Here is a 24,730-nt window from a genome sequence, read left to right on the forward strand (position 1 = left end):
TGTGTACCTAAATATATATGGCCAAGTATCAATCAATGCACATTTCAAAATCTTAAAAACATTGTAAGATTCAAATGCTTTGCATCACCATGAATAGGCAAAAACTAATAAAACTCAAATTTTCAGGAAGCCTATTATACATTATTTACCTGAATAGTTTTTTAGCACTTAGAACTGTATCCATCTATTATCCATTATTGACTTAGGTTGATATAGTGCAAAACACTTATAATTATTAAGAAAAAAAAACATGTATCAAAAAGCTTAGAGTCAGTTTCGCACCCAGAGACTGTCTGGTGAACATCCTACGCTGAGGACTGCCAGGTAAAACAAACTATATACGGTTTATATTGTTTATACCCAATTTAGGAATAAAACAAACAATACAATTAAGTATATATTATTTTCAAAGATTTTGACCACTTTTGTTGGGTTAACTGACTGATTTGCTCACTTTAGTTGGCATGTTCAATAAACTAGACATGGGGACTGAATGTTGCAAAAACAGCACATCGGAGACTCAAGTATCTGAAGAGAAGTGGTGAGTCTACAGACGTGCACTGAGGGGGATTCTTATAGGAAGTTATGTGATAACATTCATCCTGGGAACAATGGGAAATGGACTGGTTATCTGGCTTGCAGGGTTCAAGATGAAGAAGACCGCCTACACCATTTGGTTTCTGAACCTTGGAGTGGTCGACTTTGCATCTTGTATCGTCATGCCATTTGTTTCCATTAGATTTGTTCTGGTGGATGACTGGAGCTTTGGTGAAATGATGTGCAAAACTTTGCCAACACTTAAATTTCGGATGTACCTTAGCATGTGGGTGAGCACTGCTTTGATAATGATCATTAGTGTTGACCGTTGTATCTGTATCCTGTGTCCAGTTTGGTCTACCAACCACCGGACCCCAAGGCGAGCAGTGATTGTTTCAGTGATAGTTTGGCTATTAAGTTTCATAATCAGCCTCCAAAATTTTAACCATTATTATTATTATTATTATTATTATGTTTCTACATCCAATAACTCCTCCTATTGTACATCTGCATATGCAAACGAGGAATATTTTCAAAAGCACAAAGTCATGATCTTCACAAGGTTTGTGTCCATGTTCCTCATCCCGTTTCTCACTATTTCCACCTGCTATGTCTTGGCTGCTCTTCGGTTAAGGAAGAAAAACCTATGTTCCAAATCTAAAAGACCTTTCAAGGTCATTGCTTCTGCTTCTTCTTCTGCTGGTTCCCATTCCACATTAAGGTTTTCTTAAAAACTTCACTTCTTGGAGAGAAAGCATTTCAGATATTTTGGTACTTTGCTAATTTCCTTGCCTACTTTAACTGCTGTTTGAATCCAATCATTTATGTTTTCACTTTTCATGATTTTAAGTCAAGGATGATCAAGTCCATACCGTTATATCTCACCACAGCGATGAAGGATGACCACTCAGATTGTGTAACTTAATGATTATTGCACTTGTCTATCTTAAAAACATAGATAAGTAAAACTGCTCTTATGCTAATTTCTGGATTTATTTGAACAAGAAACTTGACCAACCATATAGATATTCATAGACTGCTCTCTGTTGCCTACATAGCCCCATCAGAATTTTTGCAGGGGGTCAACTTTGACTTTTAGGAAGGGGGTGATAGCACACCATCACTGCTGTGTAAACATCAAAGTTTGTTATTGTAAATGTTATGCGTTAAGGGGGTCACCAATCCAGACACGCACTTGAAGAGAACCTTTAGCCACCTCCTCCAACTCTTTGGACCCTTTAATAGGGGTTGCTATACTGATTTTGGTATAGTGGACATTCTTTCTCTACCTGTATTATTCCCAAGAATGATAGGTTTATCAAGCAATAGGCAAACTTAGCACTTACCTGTCAGATGGATGGTCCCCATTTACCCTAGCCTCTGGACAATCAGTAGAGAACTTAATTACAAAAAAATGATACCACTGATTGCAGGGGGTGAGGGCTCAAAAATGAAGTACAATGGTCTAATGAGTGGTACCAGGTACATAAAAATTGACAGGACAGTAAGATCTAAATCTGAACCTACTAGACTCACTATACCTACTCACATAAAACCCTAGCCAGTGGGCTTTAACTGGTAAATGATCCTTCTCTGCACTAAATTGCAAAACATGCAGACAATACAGTATAGGTTTTAGCATCACAACAAATAGAGAAAACACAGTACAAAATCATAAGACAGTAGAGTAGTCTGAACAAAAGCCAAAGGTCAGGACACCAGAAATACAATGATCAAAGTCCCATTGAATATATGAAGCTAAGACAGAAGTCTTATATATATATATATATTCAGAACTCTAGAAAGGGTAAATAGAGCTCTTAAGTGAGACTCTCAACTCAATAGTGATTGGACCAGTACTCATAGATCCAAACAACACAGGGACCAGGTGAGTTAGGAGAAAAGCTGTCAATCAGAACGGGTTAACTAATGACCGAGAGTTGGAGTGTAGTGCTAATTAATCCAAACGTAGCAAAATAAACTTGTGTTCACACTACAGTTGTTCAGAAAGGCACAAAGGCTGAATCAGCACCTGCAAAGCTGCACACCATCGAAAGAGGATGACACCTACATGGGTGTTACATATGATTCCTAACATTGTTCTACCACACTAAAGCAATTGAAGTGGTGAAAGTCCTCTATATGCCAAGGGAAATCTGTCCAGGTGTCACGGTGCATGTAAAACTTATACACCTGTATAACAGTAATTCAAAGAAGTAGCAGCACTCCGTGTCCAATTCAAGGGTGTTTATTCACCAAGTGACAGTGTAGCAACGTTTCAGCTAACTCAATGTAGCCATTATCAAGCAGTGATACGAGTGTTACAAGGCGGGTTTAAATCCCCCGCAGGATCTGACGTCACAGCTGACGTTTGACAATATAGTGTACAAAAAAAGGATGTGCAAAATTGCAAAACATAATACAGATGCAAACATGATACATTAATACATTTAAGTTGCGCACAGTGGAATAATGATTGTGCATTCTGTGTAGTGAATAATGAGATCACTCACGACACCGCAGCATTCCATCTCCCGTGTACTGAAGAGTCAATCTGCGCATGTCCAGGCGTTGCTTGGTAACCTCCCCAAACATTGCGTGGGAGAAACAAAAAACAAACAACTAAAAATCTGGACGTCATGGAGTCTTCCACATTCTTGCACTCAGATTGGAACCACCAAGGCAAGGCCGTATTAGTACCTTCCATTGAGGGATTGCTCAGGACGCGACTGACAGAGTTCCGCGAGCGTTCGCGTCTACTGACAGCTCTGCATCCACACACGGAGTCTAACCTCTCGCGAGAGTATCGCTGAGATACGGTAGCGGCCATCTTGGAAGAGGGAAGCGAGTGACAGGGACTCCACTCGGTGTGCACCCGCTGGGGAAACAGGTAAGTATGTCCAATTGTGATATCGCCGTCAGGACCAGAGGAACAAGCGTCTCTTGGACGTTACCACTCAAGGGTCGATAAAATGGACGGCGAAACCTTTTCCCAATAACCATCAGGACTGAACACCTCCAATCGACACCTATTCGGGGAATCCCTCGGTGCCACTAAGGCTGTCACGGACATTCTGAATCCCCTCAGCGAGGTATGCAACATCGGGCAATAGTTTGTGCAGATCAACAAAAAATCGATAAATAAAAAGAAGGGAGTGATGGGTTGCTATCCGGTGGTGGGTGTCTCTCGTTGTGAAGAACATAATCTGTGTGGGAAACAAAGAGAGAATCGTATAAATAATAAAAACAGACAAAAGCTTCATATTTGTAACATAAGGAAAACATCCTAACTCAGAAGTATGATGGTGGCACCTAAATGGTCGGTACATAGGGCAAACTCACAAGAGCGTGTTCAAATTCAATTCAATGTTGAGACCAGCGGAGTGGAGAGAGTTAAGTCTGTGTATCCACCTGGTTTCTCTTTGTTTCAATACTCTTTGTCTGTCTCCCCCTCTCCTCAACGGGGGGACATGATCAATGATACAAAATTTCAACTGGTGGGTATTGTGTCCACATTCGATAAAGTGTCTTGGGACAGGTAAGTCAATTTTTGCCGTATTGATGGTAGAACGGTGATTGTTCAGTCTCAGTCTGCATTCAGTCGTGGTTTCACCCACATAAATTTTAGGACAAGGGCAAGTTAAAATGTAGACTACATGATCTGATCTACAAGTGACATGTTGTGTAATTAAATATTCTTTCTTGGTAATCGGATGGGTGAATCTGTCACCTTTTGTCATATATTGGCAGTTCTCGCAATTCATGCACGGAAAACAGCCAGGTTTCAGTATTGTCGAGAGGTTGGGTTTGGGCACAGTGGGACCAATGTCACTTCTCACCAAACGGTCCCTAAGATTTCTGGATCTACTGTATGAAAATAAGGGAGGGGATTGTAATTCCCTGATGTCACAATGATACTGTGACAGGAGAGACCAGTGTTTGCGTATTGCCTGGGAGACAAATCGGCTATGAGCTCCAAAAGTTGTCACACAGGGAATGCGGTCTGGTTTGGTCCGCTGTTTATTGGACTGGAGGAGATCATTTCTGGTAAGTTTTTTGACCCTTTCCTTGTGTAGAGATACCAACTTCCTGGGATAACCCCTAGAAATAAATTTATCAGACATCTCATTAAGTCTGGTTTCGGCCCTGATAGGATCATCCACTATCCTCCGTACCCTAACCATTTGGCTGTACGGAAGGGATAGTGTGATTTGTGTCGGGTGGGCACTATCATATCTCAATAGGTTGTTGCGGTCCGTAGGTTTAATGAATAAATCTGTTTTAAGTCTATCCCCGTCTACATATACTGTAGTATCCAGAAATTGAATGGAAGAAAATGAATGAGCTTCCGTAAATTTAATATCAGGGTCCATTTGGTTGAGAAAATCGAAGAATAACAAGAATTGGTCAATGTCGCCCGTCCAGATTAGGAAGACATCGTCAATATACCGCCACCATCTAAGAACATTTGCATAGAATGGTGACGGATATATTAACGATTCCTCAAGGTCCGTCATAAATATATTGGCGTACGTGGGGGCCATATTGGCCCCCATCGCCGTACCTCGTAGCTGCAAAAAATACTGATCCCCAAATAAGAAATAATTGCATGTCAACACAATGTCCAGTAGGCCCAGAATGAAAGATTGGCACTCAACTGAAAAATCTGTTGTGTCTAGTACCTTTTGGATACAGAGAAGACCTCTATCATGATTGATACTGGTATAGAGACTTGTCACATCAAAGGATGCTAAGATGGCATTGGGTGGGACCGTAATCTCACACCACATTTTTAAGTGTTCCATCGAAGATAGATATCAAAACACTCTATGAGTCAGAATCTCGGAGACTGATTTCTCTTAATCTTCATTTATCTATTTTGGGTGAATATTATCGTCACAAGATAATTCCACGTGGACTACGTCCTCACTTGAGACCCAACTTATTTCCAAACAATAAGGAGTTTTGCCAATTTTTTGAAGGTTTGACAAACAAATTTGCATTGGACATTATTCTATTAAACATCGACTTCTTACAAAAAGAAATTATAATCGCCAATAAAAATGCAGCAGATTATGAGACTCAACTACAACAACTATTAAGCCCTTCAGACTTCACGGCCTATAAGGACAAAGCAACACAGATATTTACGAAATTCAGACAAGAACAGGAGGAGACAAAACGCCAAAAGTGGCACAGAGACTCGGAGGATTATAAAACAGGAAAGGTATATAACTGGCAACAAGACGAAACATGGGAGATGCGACCTCAGGGACTCAAATCGACAAAAAAATCGTCCAGACAATCGTCTCAACTACGACAGAGAAGTGATCCACAACAGGTTCCTTTTTTAGGCTCAGGCGAGATTCATTCGAAAGGAGGAGGAGAAAAACCCGGCGTGGCGGTAGGAGACACAGGAAACAGCCCAATGACAAGAAGCGGCAAATCCCTGAAACCGGTGATACAGAAAAAATTAACTCAGATGACACCAACCTTGTGGTAAATATATCCTCTCATTCATTTTCTACAGCACAGATGGACCTTCTTAGTAGAGGCCTCACCTTTTGTCCCACGGAAGGGGTTAATTGGTTACGACTCGAGGCAGAGTTAGCCCGATTTTTTAGAACCATAGAACTAAAAGTTTGGTACGCCCAACAGGACACCGATAGTAATCAGAGCAACAATGCTCTGTGTTCTGAATTATGTTTAAAAAACTTTGGGTTATACAACAAGAGTAATTTCATGCCTTTTGTAAACTCCAGTGCTATAGAAACTTTTATTATGTTGGTTAAAAATGATGTATCACGGCTACAATCCCAATGGGAGAACACTATTCTGCCTGCCACACGTAATAACCTCCCACGCTCAGCACGGTTAGCCCTCTCCACATTGATCCATGATGACCAATTGGTTATTAAACCAGCCGACAAAGGCGGTGCCATTGTCATCATGGATCACAGCGAGTACTCCAATGAAATTCAGAGACAATTGGATGAGGTAGGGGTATATCACAAATTATCTGAAAATCCCCTCCCCTGGATACGCAAAAGATTACGTATTTTAGTAGACAATGCTTTTGCCAATGACATCATAGACAAAGCAACTCAGTCATTTTTGCTTCCGGAGAAACCGGTTACTCCTGTTATATACTGTCTTCCCAAGATACATAAGAGGCTCAATTCTCCCCCTGGTAGACCGATTGTCTCAGGGAGAGGTTCGATCCTATCTCCATCAGCGATTTTTTTAGACAAAATTCTGAATAGGTTTGCGATCTCGGCTAAATCATATATCCGTGACACGTCTGACTTTTTGAACAAACTTGTTGAGATTACGGTCCCACCCAATGCCATCTTAGCATCCTTTGATGTGACAAGTCATGATAGAGGTCTTCTCTGTATCCAAAAGGTACTAGACACAACAGATTTTTCAGTTGAGTGCCAATCTTTCATTCTGGGCCTACTGGACATTGTGTTGACATGCAATTATTTCTTATTTGGGGATCAGTATTTTTTGCAGCTACGAGGTACGGCGATGGGGGCCAATATGGCCCCCACGTACGCCAATATATTTATGACGGACCTTGAGGAATCGTTAATATATCCGTCACCATTCTATGCAAATGTTCTTAGATGGTGGCGGTATATTGACGATGTCTTCCTAATCTGGACGGGCGACATTGACCAATTCTTGTTATTCTTCGATTTTCTCAACCAAATGGACCCTGATATTAAATTTACGGAAGCTCATTCATTTTCTTCCATTCAATTTCTGGATACTACAGTATATGTAGACGGGGATAGACTTAAAACAGATTTATTCATTAAACCTACGGACCGCAACAACCTATTGAGATATGATAGTGCCCACCCGACACAAATCACACTATCCCTTCCGTACAGCCAAATGGTTAGGGTACGGAGGATAGTGGATGATCCTATCAGGGCCGAAACCAGACTTAATGAGATGTCTGATAAATTTATTTCTAGGGGTTATCCCAGGAAGTTGGTATCTCTACACAAGGAAAGGGTCAAAAAACTTACCAGAAATGATCTCCTCCAGTCCAATAAACAGCGGACCAAACCAGACCGCATTCCCTGTGTGACAACTTTTGGAGCTCATAGCCGATTTGTCTCCCAGGCAATACGCAAACACTGGTCTCTCCTGTCACAGTATCATTGTGACATCAGGGAATTACAATCCCCTCCCTTATTTTCATACAGTAGATCCAGAAATCTTAGGGACCGTTTGGTGAGAAGTGACATTGGTCCCACTGTGCCCAAACCCAACCTCTCGACAATACTGAAACCTGGCTGTTTTCCGTGCATGAATTGCGAGAACTGCCAATATATGACAAAAGGTGACAGATTCACCCATCCGATTACCAAGAAAGAATATTTAATTACACAACATGTCACTTGTAGATCAGATCATTAGTCTACATTTTAACTTGCCCTTGTCCTAAAATTTATGTGGGTGAAACCACGACTGAATGCAGACTGAGACTGAACAATCACCGTTCTACCATCAATACGGCAAAAATTGACTTACCGGTCCCAAGACACTTTATCGAATGTGGACACAATACCCACCAGTTGAAATTTTGTATCATTGATCATGTCCCCCCGTTGAGGAGAGGGGGAGACAGACAAAGAGTATTGAAACAAAGAGAAACCAGGTGGATACACAGACTTAACTCTCTCCACTCCGCTGGTCTCAACATTGAATTGAATTTGAACACGCTCTTGTGAGTTTGCCCTATGTACCGACCATTTAGGTGCCACCATCATACTTCTGAGTTAGGATGTTTTCCTTATGTTACAAATATGAAGCTTTTGTCTGTTTTTATTATTTATACGATTCTCTCTTTGTTTCCCACACAGATTATGTTCTTCACAACGAGAGACACCCACCACCGGATAGCAACCCATCACTCCCTTCTTTTTATTTATCGATTTTTTGTTGATCTGCACAAACTATTGCCCGATGTTGCATACCTCGCTGAGGGGATTCAGAATGTCCGTGACAGCCTTAGTGGCACCGAGGGATTCCCCGAATAGGTGTCGATTGGAGGTGTTCAGTCCTGATGGTTATTGGGAAAAGGTTTCACCGTCCATTTTATCGACCCTTGAGTGGTAACGTCCAAGAGACGCTTGTTCCTCTGGTCCTGACGGCGATATCACAATTGGACATACTTACCTGTTTCCCCAGCGGGTGCACACCGAGTGGAGTCCCTGTCACTCGCTTCCCTCTTCCAAGATGGCCGCTACCGTACCTCAGCGATACTCTCGCGAGAGGTTAGACTCCGTGTGTGGATGCAGAGCTGTCAGTAGACGCGAACGCTCGCGGAACTCTGTCAGTCGCGTCCTGAGCAATCCCTCGATGGAAGGTACTAATACGGCCTTGCCTTGGTGGTTCCAATCTGAGTGCAAGAATGTGGAAGACTCCATGACGTCCAGATTTTTAGTTGTTTGTTTTTTGTTTCTCCCACGCAATGTTTGGGGAGGTTACCAAGCAACGCCTGGACATGCGCAGATTGACTCTTCAGTACACGGGAGCTGGAATGCTGCGGTGTCGTGAGTGATCTCATTATTCACTACACAGAATGCACAATCATTATTCCACTGTGCGCAACTTAAATGTATTAATGTATCATGTTTGCATCTGTATTATGTTTTGCAATTTTGCACATCCTTTTTTTGTACACTATATTGTCAAACGTCAGCTGTGACGTCAGATCCTGCGGGGGATTTAAACCCGCCTTGTAACACTCGTATCACTGCTTGATAATGGCTACATTGAGTTAGCTGAAACGTTGCTACACTGTCACTTGGTGAATAAACACCCTTGAATTGGACACGGAGTGCTGCTACTTCTTTGAATTACTGTTGAACGCAGCGGTCTTGGATCAGACACGCCGTAGCTTGCACCCACCGGGTTGAACCCCTTTTCTTCACTGTGCCGCCCACCCACACAGCAGCTATACACCTGTATATATGGAAAGTTTATTTTGCATGCAATATTAATAAGAATGAGTTGTTCTATTATTTGATCATCTATATGCTTTTTATGTAGATTTCATGGAGATTTTGTACCTTTTACTGTATTTGCATGAAATGTTGTAAAATACAAACTAATGTTTACATTGCTTCATAAATAATCACACATAATCCTACAAATAAACTAAGCATAAAACATTTCTCTCTCTTGTTTCTTATGTTACTAAAGCCGCATAAGGATAATCCCAATCCAATCGCTCCCATCGGGGCTCACTTCTAGGAGTCAGAATGCACATTTAAAATGAGACGGCATAAAGGAAAAACTTATAAAACACAAAGTATTATAAGGATTCTTATCACTTTTATAATATTACTGTTATTATTTGGGGCAATTAGATTATTAGCTTTTATATCCTTCATTTTTAAAAGACTGTTTATATGAACTATAAAATTAAAATGAAAAATTCTTAAAACAGAATTACTAGGGTGTATAAGGCAGTAGAAGGACCCAAATGTAGTATCGGAGGTATCCAATGTTACTGAAAAGATAATTTTTATTACAACGCATTTCGGCTCGGGATTCGAGCCTTCGTCAGGCATAGTTGATAGCACTAGGATAACACTTTTTTGTCTCCCCTTTTTCCGAATCTGACCATACACTTGGAGTACCCACAATCTCCACGGATGGTCTCAGTTCATTTCTGCACTAGGGTGTATACTAGTAAGAGTTTCTGCTCCATTCCCGGGCATTAAACCCTTTACATAATGAGGTCAATAGTAGCCATGGCAGATGGACATGCTCCCTTTGTATTATGATGTATGTTGTTCTCGAAGTTGTCAAGAAAAATAATAATTAACCAAAAATAGTAGCCCTGGCATCAAAGAGGTTCTAAAATTCACATCTCTTCTCCTTTGGGCAATAACTCTTCTCCTTTGGGATCTAACAATTTCAACAAGCACTTATAGGTTTAACTATAAATAATTTTGATATCAGTAGTAGGGGCATAGACATAGATAATGATCCATATGGAATATGACTGCTGAAAGCATCACAGTAGCACATGTGCAGAGCTGTCAGTGGGATATAAGGTCCTCTATGAGTGCTTTCTTCAAACCAATGCAAAAAACATAATCTCCCCCCATTTGCGTGGTGAGTTGGTGCCCTAGAATCTTCCATACCCTTCCCTACCACTTGTCTTAGGAAGCATGGCCTCTCCGAAATGGGATCACATAGGTGGGACCCCATTAGGCAGCATGTTGCACTTTCCTGGACTCCTAGTCACGACACATTCATGGTTGTCTGAGACTGCAGGATTGGTGAGGATGTGAGGACTGGGCTGGTTATCATATGAGCGCCTACTGCAAGCCCCTCGATGCTTCCTCTCATCCTGGACTGATGCTACACAGATAATCCAAAGTTCTCCTAATTTTTTCAACGTATTGGTGTCCTCAGTTCACTTCTAAACGATTTAAAGCTGAGGCAGAGCAGGTAAGTGTAAGCTGTTGCCATGTCGGCAGTTTACGATAAATAAATGGGTCTTGATTGCAGTTTGGGCACTCGGTTTCTAAAAGGTTCCCCATTATTGACCTCTCCTGTGTACAAGGAGAATAAATGAGTTTGATTACAACATATTTACAAAAATGAACCTTTTAGAAGTATTTGGATGATTTGGAGATTGTAGTCTTTATGCATAATAAATCAGACTAATTATCCTTTCCGGAGCTAATTGCCTGCACTTAGTCGAAGTGTCAGATGGATTGGGTCAGAGAAGTATACGGCATGTAGATAGCAGAGAGCTCCCGGCAAATAGAGACATCTTCTGCACTCACCGACCAAGGGAAGGCGATCCTGGAGGAGAACAAAGGGAAGGTGAGGAACCCATAAGAATAACTTGATTTTTAGCATCATTACCACATATATTTTCTATTAAACATCTATTAATTTTCAAATATATCTAGAAATCTCATAGCAATCGCTGTCCACTAATGTTATTCTTTATTTTGAATTTATTTATCATATTTATTATGTAGCTTGGAGACGGGTCAAAGAAAATGATTAACTTCATATTGCATTGTATAGTTCTTACTAGATACATTTTCTTCTAAAACATCCACTGGGGTGTAGACATTGTAGAGAATCCAAGGTAGCTGAACTATTAAACAGGTTATATAATAATTTTTGATCATAAAACAAAATCTCAAAATTTTGACCTGCATCAATTGAAAAATGTCAAGATGGTTCAGTTATAATATATTTTTTTTTATTATATTTATTTTTCGTAAAGTTTATAAAATATGTGTCATTGTTATTATTACCATTTTTATTATTATTTCTATTTTTATTATTACTATTTTATTACTAATTATTATTACAATTTTTTAAACTATTTTTTTATTACTATTATTAATATTACTATTGTTATTACTATTATGTTTCCAACTATTATTATTATTATTATTATTATTATTATTATTATTTTGTTGTTGTTTTTGTTTTCTTTCTCTCTTCTAGGTGAAAAGTCAGAATGGGTTCTGCTAATTATGACCAAAGCTCAACTAGCACAACTCTGGATTACCACAACCAGTATGTTCAAATTCCTTGTATTTTTTATATAATTTATACAATTATTTGCAAAAAATGACCATTTAAAGGGCACCTACCACCACAAATCTACCTATAAAGGTAGATTGGGTGGTAGGTGGATCAATGGGACGTGAGGATAGCCCTTTTAAGGGCTAATCCTCACGTCCCCACACTTTTTTGATAACTTTTATTAGATATATATTCAAATTTACTTATGCGGCTACTGGGGCGTGGAGTAGCCGCATCTTAGGTTACACGAGGTGGCTACTCCACGCCCCGGTAGCCACTTTACCCCTCCTACTCACCCATCTTCGGCGCGCAGCTCCGCGTAGCTGCGCGCCCTCGTCCGGCGATCCTGCCGTCTGCGCATGCGCAGAAGAGCAGGCCCGCGCCTGTTTCGGAGCAGTGACCGCGCAGGCGTGGGCCTGCTCTTCTGCGCATAGGTGGATTCTTTATAGGTAGATTTGTGGTGGTAGGTTTCCTTTAAAGAAAAAATGTGGCTTGACTATTTTCAAATCTAAATCAGTGCCTTCAACTTAAATTTAAAGTTGGGTGACAATTGGTGATGAGTGGACCCATCGGTATTCTAGTTCGCTGCATTCACCGATCACAGGTGTCAATCCTTTAAATGGGTCCGATCACCCACCAGTAACATTTATGATGTGGCACCAATCAAGGGTGTTATCCTTTATATGTCATGTGCAAAGTTACCTAGAGGGAAGCAATGATCTTCAAGAAAATGGCGGTGTGCATGGTGCTGGGTGTTGTGTGATGTAATGGGGAGCAAAATGTTTGCTGCCAAAATGGTACCTTCTAATTTCTAACTGAAATATGGGTTTGTGTTCTGGTTACCCAAAGCCGCAATTTTTGGTACAAACCTGAACATTGTGGTTGGGATCCACTCATCATTAGTCTGTCCAGTCTACGTTTTGCATACACCATGTATCATCTAGTATTGTGTGTGTCCAAAAATTTACCAAAATTTTGGTCCACAATGGAGAAGTTTGTTCCACCTTGATAAACAGTTTATGAAATAATCGACCAGATACTTGCCAGTTTTGAAATGTGCATTTTTATTACTTACATCAGATGTATCACATGTTGAGCACATTTTGATACAAAAGGCTTTATTTTTATTACTTATACAAGGTAATTAATCAGTAGGTATTAATAGGTATTAATAAGTAATCTTATTCAACATGAATATATTGTTTCCACATCAGAACTGGACAATTTATCATGAGAAAAATACTGTCTGATACCCAGATGGTTCACCAAACTTTCAGTTTTTACATTTTGCAGTTAAATTCGGACATCATGTCCATATGTAGGATTAAGAAATGAGACCAAATCCAGCTAGAGTTCCCATTTCCTGGAGGAATTAGCCCTGAGTTAAACAACAAATTGTTGAGACGTCAGACAAAAAAGACACATTTTCATAGAACATTGGAACACATGTTCTCCCTTTTCTAAAAATCATAAAATTGCAGAGAGGTAAAAGCTAAAAAGGAACAAACAGGGTAACAAGATAGATGAAAGTAACTAAGAATCATAATTTCCACTTTAATTCATACAGGGGCTTAACTACAGCGGTAGTAGCCATAGCAGCTCCTATGGAGCCCGCAGTGTCATAGGGTCTGGCCACTCGACCTGCCACACTAAAGAATAGAGGATGTGCACCATTAAATAAATATTTTTCTGCACAATGTTCTGCATAATGGGGGTCATTTACTAAGGGCCTGATTCGCGTTTTCCCGACGTGTTACCCGAATATTTCCGATTTGCGCCGATTTTCCCTGTATTGCCCCGGGATTTTGGCGCACGCGATCGGATTGTGGCACATCGGCGCTGGCATGCACGCGACGGAAATTGGGGGGCGTGGCCAAACGAAAACCCGACGGATTCGGAAAAACGCTGCATTTAAAAAAAAAAGTGTTGCGGGACTCACGCTTACCTTCACCAAGTATAGGCCGGTGAACTTCGGTGCATTCTGGCGGGCCTCGGCGGACTTCAGCACAGCGGCGCCACCTGGTGGATGTCGGAGGAACTACCTTAGTGAATCCCGGCCGGACCCGAATCCCCCGCAGAGAACGCGCTGCTGGATCGCAAGTGGACCGGGTAAGTAAATCTGCCCCAAAATGTATATAACAGTGCACATCTTGCACAGTACAATTGCCAGCAAATTGCCAGCAAATATAAGAAACTAACTGTAGATACTGACGTTAACGGCTCTTCACTATAACAAAATAGAATTGGTTAACAAAAAAGTATTATATATATATGTGTATATATATTTATATATATAGAGCAACAAAAAATGGCAGCACTCCGAAATTTGTGAATAACAGCAAACATACTTGTTTATTCACACATGTGTCAAAAGCTACGTTTCGGCTCGTTAGCCCTCAACCAAGCCGCAACAAGTCCGACCTGATTTGCGGTGGGCTCTAGTGAAAACCTGGTACCACTTAGACTCCGGTCCCAGGTGTTGGCTTATGTCATTGTCCTCGGTGGTACAGGGGGTCCACTACCACTGATCCCGACACTAGGAACACCTAGCTTCTCTCGCTATGGCTGGTAGGGTCACCCCTTTGGACATCATCTGGACAACCTGCTACCGGAAGGTTTCAGGTACTTCAGGCACAACATTTTTGCAATGTCAGTGAAAACTGGAAAACTAATAAGCGGGTTAAATAGGGTTTGTCAGATAATTAAATTAGAACCAGGTGCCAGATTATCACCAATGACTTGCAGGTATCAAAAAGTGTCTCTAATTTTGATCAGTGAATTTTAAAATTATCTCATTTACATTTTTATTCTGTGTTTACAATGACCTTTAGGAAATTTTTGAAAACTCTCTGTTGTTCTCTACTTCTATAACAATAGCAAACTTAATATTTATGTTAATAAAATTGTGTATTAGTCTAACTTCTAACCCATCATGTCTTCTAAGGTCATCATATGAAGACCTCAAGTCAAGTAACAGGACTATAGGTTGGGCTGATATAGAATTATTATATGAGATGTCAATGACATTATACAGCGTCATTTTCATTCTTGGGATCATTGGGAATGGATTGGTCATCTGGATTGCCGGATTCAGGATGAAGAAGACGATCAGTGCCGTGTGGTTCCTGCACTTGGCCATCGCTGACTTCCTGTGCTGTGCTTCTCTTCCTCTACGTATTGCAGAGTGGTCTTACCTTCTCAAAGAACAAGTTCCTATGGCTGCATCTTTTTGTAGATCAAGTATAGTTCTGTTCAATCTAAACATGAGCGCCAGTGTTCTCCTCCTGACGGCCATGAGTGTTGATCGCTGGGTATCGGTCATGTGGCCATTTTGGGCTAAAGTCTATAGGACACATAATCTGGTGAGACTCATTGTAGGAATTATCTGGGGGCTGAGTTTGCTAATTACTGGTTTATATTTTTACTTATATTTTTTTTATTTTTGTGATGTAACAGAATGGTGTGTGGTAACTTTATTTAACATTGATTCCAACAGAAAACAGCCCATTCAGCAGATCCGGTTAGTCATAATGTTTGTGATCCCTTTCCTCATCATCGTCACCAGCTATGTCACCATTTTCCTCAAACTTAGAAAAAGTAAGAGACCCCAGAGATCTCAGAGACCCTACAGGATCATCACCGCTGTTATATTGTGTTTCTTCATCTGCTGGGCTCCGTATTACATCTGGCCACTAACGTCCATGTTTGCAGCAGATATCATTCAATTCTTCACCATAAATACTATTATTATTAATCTTGCTTGCCTTAACAGCTGCATCAACCCAATTATTTATGTTTTTATGGGACAAGATTTTAGACACAGTTTCCTGAGATCCATCCCCTTGAGGCTTGAAAGAGCCTTAGGTGAACAGAGTAATGAACCCTACAGAGAACAAGAGCCTTGTGAAGCTGCCCCCGCTGTAGAAGACAAAAATATAAATCCTTCAAACAAACCTGTGTCCACCAATATGTAAAAAGTTGTGCCATCAGCTGACATTACGATTATAGAAAAATTTTCTAGGATAATTGAAAAAATTCTAAGATATTCCAGTTCCCACGACAAGCAAAGAAACACATACAAAAAGTCTTGATTTTCGACTTTTCTTTTAAAGCTTTTCTTTGTGGCAAAGTGACTACTTTTTTTTTACGTTACATTCTGTTAAGTCATTCGGAAGAAGAGTAGATGAGTGGACCCATTCACTTCCTGGTTTACTGAGTTTGGCTGTGCCCGGTAGAAAAGTTTCTTCAAGTACCCAAACACCAACACGTTAACACAAGCGAACGGTGCTGGCACCAATTTTCTGTGCAAATCCTTCAAATTCCAATGGTGACATGGAAATGCCATTGGTGAATGTACACTGCTAGGATCATCATTCCCTATGATGTCACAGAAGGAAAATGGTAACAGCAATTAAAGGCTGGCACCGATCGCGGGTGCTACCTGCATAGGTGAACAGACTGTAGAAACAAAATGTAGACGTATGGCTCAAGTCTTTTTTTTGGTTCGAGAATCTGAGCCTGTCATGTTCCACACAGAACATTAGAGCATGTGTCACAGGGTGATCCAATAATTTTATACATTTTTTGTCCCAATATACAATAAAAGGTAGACAACTGTATTTTCTTATTTTTGTATTTTCGGTATTTTTTCAACAGTCCTGCAGATTTTTACTGGTACGTTTATCATTATGTATATTTTTAATATCTTGAACAGTTTGGGATTGCTTCAAGGATACATTCACACAGCCGTATTGGGGACGTATGTGTATGGCCGATGTATATACGCCCCCCATAGATGGCAATGGGTGCGGCACCATACCATCCCGTAGCCAGGAGAAAGATAGTACATGTTCTATCTTACCCTGGAGTATGGCGCCATGCGTCATACTTCTCTATAGAGAGGGGTGACCTCCGCTGCTATGTGCCTGTCGTGCTACGGTACGGCGGGGACACGTGTGTGAATTTAGCCTAATATTGTGTAAATAATATATATTTAAGGGGGTAAATGGTTGTTGGGGAGTCTGATACCCTGGTAATAGATCATGCAAGGGCGGAATATGACTTCCCTGGGCCCTCGGCTGTATGAATATTATGGACCCCTGAAACTTCCTGCATATGGGACTTAAATCAATCTTCTTGGGGAATGGAGGATGTGTCGCTTCTGCTGTTTTTTATCTGCGGCTTCAGGACCTTCAATTGTATTGAAATGGGTAAAGGTCCTTCTCAGTATAAAATTTGGTTGGTAGTTTGGGTGGCCAAGGGCCCCCTACAAGGCTTGGGCCCTGGGAAACTGCCCAAACCACCTATATATAAATGTATTTTACTCATATATAAAATTATAAGTCGGAGAATGTAGAGACACATGATGTGTAGCACTTGTAGGAATCTCCCCCAGTGTGTAAGTATCCCCACATGTATATTGAGAGCTCATGATAAGGGTGTTAATAAAATGGAATTACCTGTAAATTTTGTAACATAGATTATGACACTTTATAAAGGTTGATCTGCAGTGCATGTCTGTGTATGAATTTACAATGTTATTTATTTATTTTTTTTTACTAACTGTAATTATAAAACACTCATTGGAAAGCATCATCTATTCTAGCAGAGGGGATCCTGCTGTATCAGTAAATAAAATTCCCTATTCTTTTCACCTATCACTGGAGTGTTGCCCAATTATTTCTCAAAAGGCTGCGCTCACACATGGGTCTAGATTTACCAAAAGTAGTGCAGTCTCCTCACTAATGTGCCCGGTGCGGCAAATTACTGAATATTGGTCTTCATAGCATTCAATTCTTCACCATAAATACTATTATTATTAATCTGGCTTGCCTTAACAGTTGCATCAACCCAATTATTTATGTTTTTATGGGACAAGATTTTAGACACAGTTTCCTGAGATCCATCCCCTTGAGGCTTGAAAGAGCCTTAGGTGAACAGAGTAATGAACCCTACAGAGAACAAGAGCCTTGTGAAGCTGCCCCCGCTGTAGAAGACAAAAATATAAATCCTTCAAACAAACCTGTGTCCACCAATATGTAAAAAGTTGTGCCATCAGCTGACATTACGATTATAGAAACATTTTCTAGGATAATTGAAAAAATTCTAAGATATTCCAGTTCCCACAACAAGCAAAGAAACACATACAAAAAGTCTTGATTTTGGACTTTTCTTTTAAAGCTTTTCTTTGTGGCAAAGTGACTACTTTTTTTTTTTACGTTACATTCTGTTAAGTCATTCGGAAGAAGAGTAGATGAGTGGACCCATTCACTTCCTGGTTGGTCGAGTTTGGCTGAACCCGGAACAAAAGTTTCTTCAAGTACCCAAACACCCACAAGCTAACACAAGCGAACGGTGCTGGCAGCAATTTTGGGTGCAAATCCTTCAAATTACAATGGTGACATGGAAATGCCATTGGTGAATGTACACTGCTAGGATCATCATTCCCTATGATGTCACAGAAGGAAAATGGTAACAGCAATTAAAGGCTGGCACCGATCGCGGGTGCTACCTGCATAGGTGAACAGACTGTAGAAACAAAATGTAGACGTATGGCTCAAGTCTTGGTTTGGGTTCGAGAATCTGAGCCTGTCATGTTCCACACAGAACATTAGAGCATGTGTCACAGGGTGATCCAATAATTTTATACATTTTTTGTCCCAATATACAATAAAAGGTAGACAACTGTATTTTCTTATTTTTGTATTTTCGGTATTTTTTCAACAGTCCTGCAGATTTTTACTGGTACGTTTATCATTATGTATATTTTTAATATCTTGAACAGTTTGGGATTGCTTCAAGGATACATTCACACAGCCGTATTGGGGACGTATGTGTATGGCCGATGTATATACGCCCCCCATAGATGGCAATGGGTGCGGCACCATACCATCCCGTAGCCAGGAGAAAGATAGTACATGTTCTATCTTACCCTGGAGTATGGCGCCATGCGTCATACTTCTCTATAGAGAGGGGTGACCTCCGCTGCTATGTGCCTGTCGTGCTACGGTACGGCGGGGACACGTGTGTGAATTTAGCCTAATATTGTGTAAATAATATATATTTAAGGGGGTAAATGGTTGTTGGGGAGTCTGATGCCTTGGTAATAGATCATGCAGGGGCGGAATATGACTTCCTTGGGCCCTCGGTTGTATGAATATTATGGACCCCTGAAACTTCCTGCATATGGGACTTAAATCAATCTCCTTGGGGAATGGAGGATGTGTCGCTTCTGCTGTTTTTTATCTGCGGCTTCAGGACCTTAAATTGTATCAAAATGAGTAAAGGTCTTTCTCAGTATAAAATTTGGTTGATAGTTTGGGTGGCCAAGGGCCCCCTATAAGGCTTGGGCCCCGGGCAACCGCCCAAACCACCTATATATAAATGTACTTTACTCATATATAAAATTATAAGTCGGAGAATGTAGAGACACATGATGTGTAGCACTTGTAGGAATCTCCCCCAGTGTGTAAGTATCCCCACATGTATATTGAGAGCTCATGATAAGGGTGTTAATAAAATGGAATTACCTGTAATTTTTGTAACATAGATTATGACACTTTATAAAGGTTGATCTACAGTGCATGTCTTTACAATGTTATTTTTTTTTACTAATTGTAATTATAAAACACTCATTGGAAAGCATCATCTATTCTAGCAGAGGGGATCCTGCTGTATCAGTAAATAAAATTCACTATTCTTTTCACCTATCACTGGAGCGTTGCCCAATTAATTTTCAAAGGCTGCGCTCACACATGGGTCTAGATTTACCAAAAGTAGTGCAGTCTCCTCACTAATGTGCCGGGTGCGGCAAATTACTGAATATTGGTCTTCATAGCACGGTCTTTATAAATCTTGTGCCCCCTGCATGGCTCCGGAAGTGGCGCCATCTTTTTTTTGCTGCTCCTTTACTATACATCGTGGTGCACAATTCTGTCGAGTCTCTTTATTAAATCTCCGACTAAGCAGTAACTCGCCCCTGTAGCTGCACATTTCTCTGTCTTGTCGGACACAGAGCAGCCGCGACACCAAACTGGTGCAGACACTTTATAAATACATGTAGCCGGTGCTGGGAAAGGTGACACTACACACAAGGTGATGGGTTACACCCGCATTGTGCTACATAGGTGACAGGTATCATTGTGTCTCATAGACGTCAATAAAGGGTTAATTACATAACACAAGGCACAGACGTCCCCACCCAAACCCCCAGTGTCCTCGACCCCCAAACCAAAATATCCTCCATATACAAGGCCAGTATCAGGGGGAGGGGGAGGGGTTCCTGGCATCACTTTCCTTCCTTCCATGGGGTTTTCCATTTCCATCTAAATTGGTGGAAGGTAAAAAAAAACTGTAGGTGGGAAAGAAAAAGAAAGATGGATGAAGAAAGATACATATATATATATATATGGATACATGACATAAGTCCCGGCGGTGAGCTCTTAGGAGCTTGGGCTGAGGATCTCTAGTAGGTAAAGTAAAAGGAAGTCAAGAAGTAACAATGTGACAGAAAAATGAGTCCGGTTATAGAAAGAAAGGAACATTTGTTACACTTACATTGTTGATTTTGGAAAGTGACGTTTTCTACGATTATATATAAATAAATTAAAAGATGAGGAAGACAAGGATATATGGATGGATGCAAAGCTATCTATCTATTAGTTTAATTAATTTTCATGATAACATTTGAAACTTTCATGATCATCCCATGTTTACACTATAAAACACACATCCATCTATTTTTACTTTTCTCACCTCAGAATTATTTAGTTCTGGGTTTTAGGACCTATGGTCACTTGTTCCTGGTAGCAGGTGTAAGTATACAAGTGGGTGTGGTCTCTCTTACCTTCATTAACCCCTTAAGGACGCAGCCATTTTGTAGCTTAAGGCTCAGCCCGATTCTTTGGATTCTGACCTGCGTCGCTTTATACGGTTATAACTTTTGAACACTGTTACTTATCAAAGCGATTCTGAGATTGTTTTTTCCCCACATGTTGTACTTCATTTTAGTGGTAAATTTTGGCAGATAAGTTTTGCGTTTATTTACAAAAAAAAAGAAAATATGATAAATTTTTGGAAAAATTTGCCATTTTCGAAATTCAAAATCATTGCGTTTTCAGGCAGATCGATTTACCACCTAAATAAGTTGCTGAATAACATTTCCGATTTGTCTACTTTACATTTTCATAATTTCTGAAATGTTTGGATAATTTATTTTGATGTCACGTGGCTTACAAAAAGAATATCGCTTTTCCGGATTTTCAGAATTGACTATTTTGGGGATAAATACAGTTTGGAATGAAATTTTACATATTTACCATCAAAACCCCCTATATAACCAACCCATTTTCAAATCTGCACCCCTCAAGCTATCAGAAACAGCTTTTACGAAGATTGTTAACCCCTTGAGATCTTCATAGTAATTGAATCAAAATGGGGGTGAAATTTAGAATGGTCATATTGTTCCCTTATACGTTCATTTAGCCCTAAAATTTACACATTTCCAAAAGATAAAAAGAGAAAACCCACCATACAATTTGTTCTGCAATTTCTCCTGAGTACAAAGACCCCCCACATGTGGCTGTGACTTGTTTTATGGGGGCACAGCGAGGTGCAGAAGGGAAGGAGGGCGCTGCAGCTGCCAGGATTTTAGTTTCCTCATTGGCCCCTTTTGAAGGCTATAAAATTTTCGCTTTTTCGTTATTGGGGCCATGTGATGCCATTTTTTTTGCGGGATGAGATGCTTTTTCCAATGTTACCATTTTGGGGTTTGTATCACCTATTGTTGAAAATTTAGGAACTTTTTTTGAGGACAGGAGTAGAAAAGCATCAATTCTGTACTGGATTTTTTACTTCTTTTTTTTTTGGTGTTCACCGTATATCCTAATAATCCTGTTATCTTTATTCTATGGGTTGATACGATTACGGGGATACCAGACATGAATATATTTTCTTACGTTTTACTAAATTTGTCAAACAAAACCCTAATGTGGGGAAAAATCTATCATTTATGTATTGCCGTCTTCCAAGTGGCATAACTTTGTTACTTTTTTGGCTACGGAGCTGGTTGATGGCTTGTTTTTTTGCGGGACATGTTGTACTTTGCACCAGTATCATGTCGCAGTACATATGGTTTTTTGATCACATTTTATAGCATTTTTTGTGGGATTGAAAAGGTAAAAATCATAATTTTTGGAGGGTTTATAACAGTTTTTTTTACGGCGTTTATCGTGCGGGTTCAATAATGATTTACTTTTATTCTACGGGTTGTTACGGACGCGGTGATACTATATATGTGGGGTTTGTCTTATGATTTAGACTTTTTTTTTGCGTTATATGTCTCTTTATATGTTTTGGGGGTTTGGGGCATTTTTAGTGATTTATGACTTTATTTTTTTATTGAATAACTTTTTTTTTTACTTTTTCACTTTTATACCATGGGACATGAAGAAGCAATCTTCTGATTGCTTCCTCATGATAATATTCTGCAATACTGATGTATTGCAGAGTATTATCAGTGTCAGCCTATACACTTGCATAGGCTGGCACTGTGCCAGTAAGATGACGTCACAGACGCCATCTTACTGGCAATTCTTGCAGGTAACTCTGGGGTCCAGATCGGACCCCAGAGTTACTATAGCAACGATCGGCGCACCCCGAAAACGGTTCGGGGGGGCCGATCGTGGGGGAAAGATCCCCCAGATACATGTTAGATGCCGCGGTCGCGCTGACCGCGGCATTTAACGGGTTAAGCACCCGCGATTGGAGACAACTCCGATCGCGGGTGTTACACTGGGGTGCCGGCTATCAGTCACAGCCGGCACCCCGTCTTTCCCGATGCCGGTTCGGCTCAGATCTTGAGCTGAACCGGCATCAGCTCAGCGTCCGATATATCGGACGCTGAGCGCTAAGTCACTGCGCTCAGCGTCCGATATATCGGACGCTGAGCGTTAAGAGGTTAAAGACATAGCAGCAGATTTATTTCCAGATTTTTATTACACTATAAAAAATTACAGATACAATTATCTCGCTATAAATACACACACATCTCCCCTCCCCCCGGGACCCCACTATCTTAATCAGCAATGGGGATTTGCACCCCACCGGGGCTGTAGCCAGAATCCTTGCTGAAGGACTTCAGGGGAATTTTGAAAAAACTGTGGGGCCCTCCATCCGGGGATCCAGAGGGGCGACGCGGTCCTGAAGACAGGTCTGGGGGCCTAAAGAGAAAAAAAATTCATAATTAATCATAGTAATTTATAACTTTGCACACCAGCATGTCATTAGCCTGCATGGACCTAGCACCAACCCCCCCCCCCTACCCCAAGAGTCTTGCACCACACCCTTCCAAGCGACAGCGCCCCAATCTCCTGACCATCATCACCCTGTGCCCGCAACTGTGAAGAGGAGGGCAAGTAAATCATTCCTCACCTGTAATGGTACAGGGTTCTCCCATATTTCCTCCACATTCTGGCTCCATTGTCTCGGAGTAGACCCGTCATCCTCTAGTGGGGGCGTAGAGCAAGTGACTGGAATGGAACCAGATGCCTCCTGCCCCTCTTCTAATGGATGACCAGGCTTTCTTGGGTCGAAGGTTGCCACCGTGTGCGGACGGCTATACTCATCCAATCTGTTCATAGAAAGATATGCAAGACACGGTCATTAGTCCTGGCAGGACAGTTTCTAGGTAATTCGTTGTACAGGGAAAATCTCAAAAAGTTGTGCTATATGCCTCCATTTTTTGCATAAAATGCCCCAGTTAACTTAGACATGGCTCCCCCTCCAAATTAAAACATATAGAGCCCCCCTTTAATAAAAATGTACAGAGTCTTCCAAATTATAATATTGTGCCCTTCAAGAATTATTATAATGGTGATATACATACATAATTCACCAGAACAAAGCTTAGTATATAAATACAGCACCAGTATGCAGTCCAATACATAAGTACAGTACTAGAACATAACTTCATACAGAAACACAGCACCAAGGCCAAGTCCCGGTCACACTGCCCAGTATACAGCAGACTAGTATACAGCAGACTGCAGCCCCCCCTTCCTCCCCAGCTCGCTCTTTCCCCTGTAATATATAGGGCAGTGATGGCGAACCTATGGCACGGGTGCCAGAGGTGGCACTAGGAGCCCTCTCTGTGGGCACCCAGGCCATCACCCAGCACAAAGTTCACTATTCAGGAATCAAGACCTCCTCCTGCAGTCACAGGCAACCCAGGACGTGCCACGGTCAGCGTTATTTTAAAGTGCAGGAGGAGCAAGGTGGTGTGGACAGAGCTGGATTATGATTGTAGACCCTTCTTTGGACCTGTGATTCACCCTGTTAAGGGGACCCTAGAGGGAAACTACAATAATAATCCAGATTTCTCCTTCTTTTGTTTGAAACCAGTAAGTTACTTTAGTTACTTTAATTTGGCATTTGGCACTTTGTGAAAAATATGTGGCTTTTGGTTGAAGTTTCGGCACTCAGTCTCTAAAAGGTTTGCCATCACTGATATAGGTAGTCAGTACACTGCCCCAGCACATAAATTAAACTCCATCTCAGCTCCTCTACAATCTGTAGCAGTAGCGGGACCCAGATTTGTGCGCTCTGC

The 24,730-nt window shown here is 40.8% G+C and overlaps 1 protein-coding gene across 1 annotated transcript; it reads left to right on the forward strand.

Moving 5' to 3' along the window:
- The first annotated feature begins 482 nt into the window (after window positions 1-482).
- Window positions 483-16,100, forward strand: LOC140065839 (uncharacterized). Its single transcript, XM_072113396.1, has 8 exons — window positions 483-541; window positions 584-1,211; window positions 4,464-4,584; window positions 5,520-6,036; window positions 6,300-6,534; window positions 8,746-8,923; window positions 12,046-12,052; window positions 15,071-16,100. The coding sequence occupies exons 1-8, from the start codon at window positions 483-485 to the stop codon at window positions 16,098-16,100; spliced, it is 2,775 nt and encodes a 924-aa protein (XP_071969497.1).
- Window positions 16,101-24,730: the final 8,630 nt, after the last annotated feature.

The sequence above is a fragment of the Engystomops pustulosus genome, chromosome 6 (assembly GCF_040894005.1).
Source record: "Engystomops pustulosus chromosome 6, aEngPut4.maternal, whole genome shotgun sequence".
In the NCBI taxonomy this organism is placed as follows: domain Eukaryota; kingdom Metazoa; phylum Chordata; class Amphibia; order Anura; family Leptodactylidae; genus Engystomops; species Engystomops pustulosus.